This window comes from Cystoisospora suis (assembly GCF_002600585.1).
Source record: "Cystoisospora suis strain Wien I chromosome Unknown contig_3356, whole genome shotgun sequence".
NCBI classification, from domain to species: domain Eukaryota; phylum Apicomplexa; class Conoidasida; order Eucoccidiorida; family Sarcocystidae; genus Cystoisospora; species Cystoisospora suis.
The window spans coordinates 626-7,973 of NW_027156151.1; the positions used below are offsets into that span (position 1 = coordinate 626).

Sequence of the window (7,348 nt, forward strand, 5' to 3'; positions counted from 1 at the left end):
CTGGCTCATGTCATGTAGAACACAGGGCCTTGAGATGATCGCTGTGTTGCCTCACTTGCGAGGTGCTCCAGCTAAGAGACTTTGGTGACCCGCAACTCGTGACCGTCCGGCATTAGTGCTCACAAGAAACCTAGATGAATTTTGAAGGCATTCCCACACGTAGAGACGGTGGCACGTGATGATGGAGCGGACCGGAAGGATGGAAAAGAAAATCTGAGAGGTCCTGTCTGGAAAGAGTTTGACATCGGAGTCAGCATTCAGCCGGCAGGCCCAGAACGCCTTAGGCACACTTGTGCTCAACCCTGCAGCGCTTCCAGAGTCGAACTTTCATCGTATTGTTGTGACACTACTAAAGTGATATGCAGAAGAAACAGGAAAAGTGGGGGGACTGACCGGCGCCCGTGTAGGACAGCGCGTGTCGTAGAATACTCCAGTAACCAGCTGGCGTAGGATGAACAAGGAACTGCGCTAACTGCACTTCTGCGATGGATGCTCGATCAACGCAAAAATCCCTCTTCGACACGAGAGACAGCATCTCTCAAGCGTCTTCCACTGCTTTGCTGCCCGAAGGCATGATGCTCGCGGTGCTCGGCGAACATGCCTTCAGCTAGTTGCCGGAAGAAAGGCAGACAGTCGGAGAGTCCAGCGTTCCGCTTTGGGGCCGAGGCGACAGCTACAGCTCCAAGACCAATCTTCCGAGCCCAACTGCAAGGATTACTCCGAGAACAAGAGGCGGAGAATGTCTGCTTGCGAGGCTGGGAATGGATTTTGTTCCTCCCACGACAGGGGCAAGCTTTCTGGTGCACAACACCCCGGACGCAGGGCACAGGGCAGGAACAGACATCAGAAGCACAGTATAATTAGAAGGTGACTGGCGCTGCCCTCGGACCCTACTATTGCTTGAGCTCAAACATGTTTGGATAGCAAGAAGAGCGCGAGAAGAGAACTTGAGGAAGCTCTGTCGCCACGACCCCAGTCGGCCACTCCATCACTTGTCGAGACCGACTGCGGAATCGCAAGGACCAAGTTACTGTTTCGCGGAGTGTAGATGTTCAAGTACTTCGAGGCAGTTCTCCCACTATAGCCGCATAGCACCGCTAATTACACCCTTGTCCGCTCGAACATCTTCACGATTTCTCTAACCCCCGTTCTACGACCGATCACTGTCCTGGCAACCGGGGAAGTGTCCGTTGTCACTAGCGTCCCGGTCACTTGTGGGGGTTGCGCGGGGTGCATGTAGTTCTCGCAGAGAGACTTGGGAGCGGGGCGAGAGTGCCGACTACACGGAACACGGTTGGAGTCACATGGAGCACTTCTTTTTAGCAGGCAGTGCAATCGGTTAGCTTTCCATTCTTCTGTCAGCGCAGCATCAGCCCCTCTAATAATACGACTCATGTGTGTCGCAACCAGAGGCGTAAGATACCCTGTGTTAGCACCGGTCTTGGTACAGGCAACAAGGAGTAATCGTTTGCTGGCCTCAGTTCTGTCCCACAGAGAACGTGACTCGCCGACCGACAATAACTGCCGACAACAGCTCCGGTGCTCCCTCCTCGGGACAGTGATCCACTGAGAGGTGTCTGTGGCGAACCCATCAGGGCACTTACGAACATTCGGCGGAGGGGAACGCGCCATTAATGTTACGCATCGCCCTTTCGCAGTCGGCCTTCCGTTTTGACACCCAGTCATCGACGCGAGGTTGACAAAGTCTTGCCATTGCATCCAGTCCTTTGGTCGAGCCGTCCCGAGCAACCCACTCTTCACGCGAATACCCCCTATTGGCATTCAAAGCGTCAACTAAAAGGTAGTTCGCCACGCAGAACTGCGCTTCCCACTGAAGCAGGCACGGCTCGGATTTCTCTGGCGTCCCCACTTTATCAAAACAGCCCCAAGCAAGGTCGCTGAATACACCAGTTGCTGCGATCTTAAGCCAGTGCTGTAACTGTTTTTTTTGAGCGAGGCGTAGGTCTGAAGACTTCACAGAAAAAGCCGCGGCAGGGGACATGAGCCGCCCTGCTGGTGTCGCGTACGCCGCTGAAGGTGTCGGTAAGCTTGTGCGGCTGGGGGTCCTCCCCTTGCTATGTAGCGGTTCCGGGGACACGGGTCCCGCAGAGCTGGGCGCCGTCCGAAGCTTCTTTTCTGCTTGTAACCCTGGGCATGGCGGGGAGCCGTTGTCAGCATTAGCCGGCTCCAGTGTGCGCGGAAATGCACTTGGAGTGCCGAAACTGAACACTGACGTGGCGGGACTGTGCCCATGCCGTCGGAGTGGCCAGGCAACTACATTGGCTGCAAACAAAAGGAGCGCGAGTGCTGTCATCAACACACATGGCGTCAGGCCTCGTCTATGGGTGATGGGGGTCATAAGGTCGGATTCTCAGGATGTTGAATCCTGTAGTATTCGTGGGATACGGGGTCCTTCCTCGTCTCAGACAATACTGATGTGAATGCTTTTCGACCGTAAACGGACGCAGAAGAAACGTTCCACTACTTGGCCGCTTAAATAACCAGCTGTCTGGCTGTGTCCTCCCCTTTTCCAGTCCGCTTCACAGCCGCTTAGCACGTATACCGGCTGGCTATTCTTTCAACTTTATCACCCGTTTCGTAGCAGCCGGCCGGCGTGCTGCCATAGTTCCTTTTCTATCATCTAACTGTTCGGATGCGAACGGAGCCGTCTCATGAATAGGCATGCGACTCACTAAGCGTACGGTTCCTATTTCGGGCCACGGAAACCTTCTGTCCCGTGGCTAAGTACAAGGGGCCGTGTTCCCCTGTCCGAGTATTCTCACCGGGTGCATCAGCCGCCAAGGCTCGAGTGGGTAGCCACAGGAACAAACCAGCAAGACTCCCAAGTAAAAGACGGAACGGAGAGCATTCTTGGTGTCCCATACTGACGGGCTGTCCAAGCGATTACCATCGTTCAGGACTGCCGGCCACAACCCCCATGCCGTCAGGCGGGCCTAGCTCGCGCACCCCTGAACAAGATGGCATCCAACGGCCAAACCGCTGGTAAGGTGCCCAGCAGCTACTTCGGCTCCCAAGCTATGGCATCCGGCTGCCGTCGGAGCTACCTTCGACCCTACACCCGCGAGAGGCACGGTTGGTGTGTCAAGCTGACTCCGAGACCCTGGCCTTTCGCCGCGCGTATCGAGACTCGCCTCCCGTGCTGCATCCGGCTGGGCCCCGAGGCGCAGTTGGTGACCCTAGCTGTTGCCACAAGGAGGCAAAACGGGACCAGTGAGACGTTCCAGCTGGCACTCAGGATAGAGCACACGCGAGCCGCCTGGGACACTACCCTCGTGCTTCAGAGCGGAGCGGTTATCTCTTGCGGACCGGGTCACACCACGAGACCACCCGGGCCCCTCACCTCAGAAGATGCGTGGCGCTACCGGGCTGCAACATAGACAGCAGCTTCTGTCAACGACGGTTCGAGCTCGGCTGTACGCTCGTCCTCAATAGATGTGAGAAAGTACTCTACCGTTGGTATTTTCGTAGTGCAGCGCTCGAGGAAATCCGGAGACCTGTGAAACACTGCCTTCCTCTGTTGCGGTCGGAGGAGACGGACCTGTGGGTCAGTTTTGTTTCAGTGGCTGCTATCTACCGGAGGGCGAACCAGCAAACGGTGACGGCTCAGCAGTAGCTTGAGGCGTCTGCGCTCAGTAAAGCCTACATCGGTGCGTACTTCCTCTGAAGCTCCCCTTTCTGGCGCTGTTAAGTTCCCGGACAAGCAGCGCACCCCTCTTCGGCACCCGGGTTCGACGGCCGCGGTCCGGACTCGTTCCGCTCTCGTGACCCGCCCCCCAAGTTGTGGCATCGCAGCTTTGTAGACACGTTGTTGCCGAACCGACCGTCCGGTGAGCTGTGTGGGTACTAACGTAGACGTGACCTTTCTTTGCTTCCTGGCTCTCCACATCACTGCCCACTTCGGAGCAAGGTCGCCCCCTCCTGCGATGTTTCGCCTCTACGACGGGCAGCGCTCTACGCTGAGAATATCTCTTTGTTAGACAGTCCGTAGTTCTATCATTACAGAAAAAGCACAGAAATAGCCTTTTTATATGCGTCCTCCCCGGGCAGAACCGTGTATATGTTACGGCAGATTAAGCTAAGAAGCCGTGAGGGCGCATTTGAACTGTCTCATTTGCGCGCTCTCTTGGGTTCTTGGTCCGTAGCGGGACCCGCCGAGCTCAAAGCGGCGTCCTCCTGTCCCTCCGGACGGACGCTTTGACTGTAAGGGAGTCCTGGCGTTGCTGAGAGTTGCTGCCCTGCCAATTCGCCCCAAGGCTACGGCTTCGTATGTCCCCCGGTAGATGTTCAGGAACCATTGCCAGAATGCGCTGAGGCTGTACTCTTCACGGACCTGAATATAAGACCTCCGTTTTATGACAGGCGACCAAATGCCGGTCCGCCATACTATCTCGCCACCTAGTTTACTAGCGTAGGAGTTAATGAACTTCGCCAGTAAGATCAGTACAGGACAAGTGCCCTTTTCACCGGTGGTTGCTTGCTTGAAGCACGTGTGGTGGGGCTTAGGCTAGCCTCCCCATATGCATTCTGCTTTAACAGCTTGCAATCGGCAGCAAAGACGATCGAAACTGCGCGAACGGCGAACCAATGCGGCGGCCTGCCATCGGTGGCAGGCGGAGATACAGATATACCCTCCGATAGTCGGTGCCGGTGTATCTGTCAGCCGCCGCCCGAGCGCTGCGGCGTTGACGAGGTGCACCTACGGAAGTTGGCTGCGTCTAGGCGTTGCTCCCTTGACCTGGTAATGCACCATCCAAAAAAAGTTGAGCCCGAAGCCAACGGAAAAGAGCACTGTCCGTCAAGCCGGGCTTGCCGTCACCATGTTTGCCCCGAACTGGACCATATCGTGTTCTATGCACCTGTTACTTTCCCCTTAGCCGATGCTTTCGCTTGGCCATGAGTTTCTCTCGCCGCAGCGACAGCGGCCCTGAATTCGCGCCTGAACGACATCCACACCGATACACACCTTCTGTTCACAACTAGTACCAAACACACCGGAAAAAAACCTCCGATTATTCCATGGAAAACAGTTTCGGTGGTCTGCCTGCTTCCTTAGCACTGCCGAGTCTGGAGGGCTTCGCAGTTTTTGCTTCTTCAACTTCTTTGGCCGATTCACTGTTGAATGGCACAAACCCGTACGCCAAGAAGTTCCAGCGGAGGTATCAGAACAGCAGTAGTGCCACACCACATACACTCAAGATCCGCGTTGTACTAGTGGTCTCCTCGCCTTCCAAACGTGGACAATACTTGCAAATGAGTCCCTTCCAAAAGGCAAGCACTCCCCTCACTTACCATAACCACAAAAACGAGCAAGAATGTTTCTCAGGTCCTCGAGCCGGAAGCGCCGAATCCACACGGCAGAAAAGGCAATTTTTGTTGGAACTCAACCACAGGAACCAAGAACGGAGCCCAAGTGCATGCACAACCTATTTTTCATGTCCCTCCTGTGAAAGTCCTCTCACCAGTGGGATGCCTATAAGCACAACGGGGCTATTTGTCTGCCAGCTCTGGCAAGTGTACTCGGTACGTGCTGTACCCCGTCACTTGCCGCAACGTTGAGCGACAACCCTCCGCTCATTTCAAGCTGCTTCGCAATGCTCTGATAAAGCAAACATAAGGTTTTCCTGGAGCTATGGAACTCCCCGAGCTCGACGTGGCTGGAACGACTCCTAGGATGACGAAGGGGGGTGGAGATCACTACTTGTTTTCGCGAAAACGTTCACATGCGTTTCTTCACGCATATAAAGCTATGAGGAAATACCGAGCTCCTGAACACAGAAAGAGATTTTAGACAGATGTACAACAAGACGGGAGATCTTCCTTACGAAATGTCCTCATTGTCTGGATCACGTAGTAGGGCTTGCCAGAACTGCTGTGCTGCTTCTCCTGGATCGTTCAAAGCTCTGCATGCCTGCGCTGCGCGATAATATCCTCTTTGCCACTCCGGATCAAGTGCGATAGCCTGAAGTTTACACAGCAAAATTTCCACATAGAAACCAATTGCAGCAGACAACTGTGCCTCCATTGTATGTTGTTTATACAGAATCTCCTATCGTCGATAGAATGCCAGTGACGTGTATCGTTACGGTCTCACTCACACGTTGTGCATGCTCAAGAGCCTTCGCAGGTGTCTGTTTGAGCTCGAGTAGCATCAAGCAACTATTGCAATGGAGAGCCGCTCGTTGTCGCTTCGTTGAGGAGAGCCGGGGACAGACTTCCAGCGCCTGAGATAGAGAACCACAACTGCATTCCATTGAACGGACCTTCTTTTCCTTTATCCACGAAGGAGACAAAAGCAGACAACAGAAGACTAGTTTTTCTGGTATTGGGTGAGACGCAAGTCCGAGAAGGCAACTGATACTGGCCCTCTTGGAAACGTTCCAGACTCAGGAGATGGACAGGATGCATCACAGCTGCGCTTGAAATACTAGATTACTTGTTGATAGAAAAGTCCACCGAAGTAGATGGTCTATATCGTTGGCAAAACAGAGACCGACATTCCCAACCCCCACGCGAAACCGATCTCACAACGTGGTGACTGTTCGTAGATTCGTAACGGGGCCGAAGCGGGGATTATCTTCAATTGCAAAAAGCATACCCGCCTTGTGGCTTCCACACGTGTCCATGTATGTGTGTACATATCTCTTAATGCAACTGAATAGATGTCTAACATATGCCAAGTATGTTCACCGATATCTGGTGAGATGCTCAGGAATCTACATCTGCCGAGCCTACTAGACGGCCTTTCTGTAAACGGAGAAACAGATACACATGCTTTCTTGCAGGCAGCGTGTGACTGCGTGGAACATATTTAGGATAAACGCATCTAGGTATATAAATACATGGGGGCGGTAGGCTGGGAAAGACGGTAGGTGCATGAGAATTCATACATGATTCTGCAAAGAACAGCTGAAGTATTTAACACAGTTGAAAAGCATCAAGGAGAAAGAAGAAAGCTCTTGTTTCCAAGCATATATAGCTCATGCTTTAAATGCCCGTCCATACGGACACCGGTGACAGGAAGAATTCCACACTACTGCCAAGCAATACCTTAGCTTTAGAAGCAGCTACTGAAGCGCAAGGAGCCTTCTATAGTGATGACCCGTACCAACGGCTATTCTTGGCCTTTTAGTTAGGCTAGTTTCGATTTTCTCAGTGTAGACTGATTTGCATAGAATAGGCTCAATGAGAAGCAGTGACAAATGTTGCAAGGCATACTTACTGTCAAGGTGTCTTTGAACGCACGATCTCTCGAGGTATTGTTCTCACACTCCCCTATTGGATTGCTCACCCAGCTCAATGAAAGTGGAACGGACATCTATCTATCTAT

At 53.4% G+C, this 7,348-nt stretch overlaps 2 protein-coding genes across 2 annotated transcripts in view; both read right to left on the minus strand.

Annotated features, from left to right (window-relative positions):
• Positions 1–1,600: 1,600 nt before the first annotated feature.
• CSUI_006582 (uncharacterized protein) lies at positions 1,601–2,002 on the minus strand (the record flags this gene model as incomplete). The annotated part of the gene is made up of 1 exon (XM_068066738.1): positions 1,601–2,002. The coding sequence occupies one exon, from the start codon at positions 2,000–2,002 to the stop codon at positions 1,601–1,603; it is 402 nt and encodes a 133-aa protein (XP_067921281.1).
• Positions 2,003–4,037: 2,035 nt separating this feature from the next.
• Positions 4,038–7,348, minus strand: part of CSUI_006583 (tetratricopeptide repeat-containing protein) — a 9,255-nt gene continuing 5,944 nt past the window's right edge. The window contains exons 5-7 of the mRNA XM_068066739.1: positions 6,117–6,242; positions 5,844–5,980; positions 4,038–4,957 (exon numbers count right to left, since the gene is read on the minus strand). Coding sequence (XP_067921282.1) covers positions 4,870–4,957; positions 5,844–5,980; positions 6,117–6,242 — 351 coding nt within the window. The 3' untranslated portion in view covers positions 4,038–4,869. The remainder of the gene's footprint in view (positions 4,958–5,843; positions 5,981–6,116; positions 6,243–7,348) is intronic.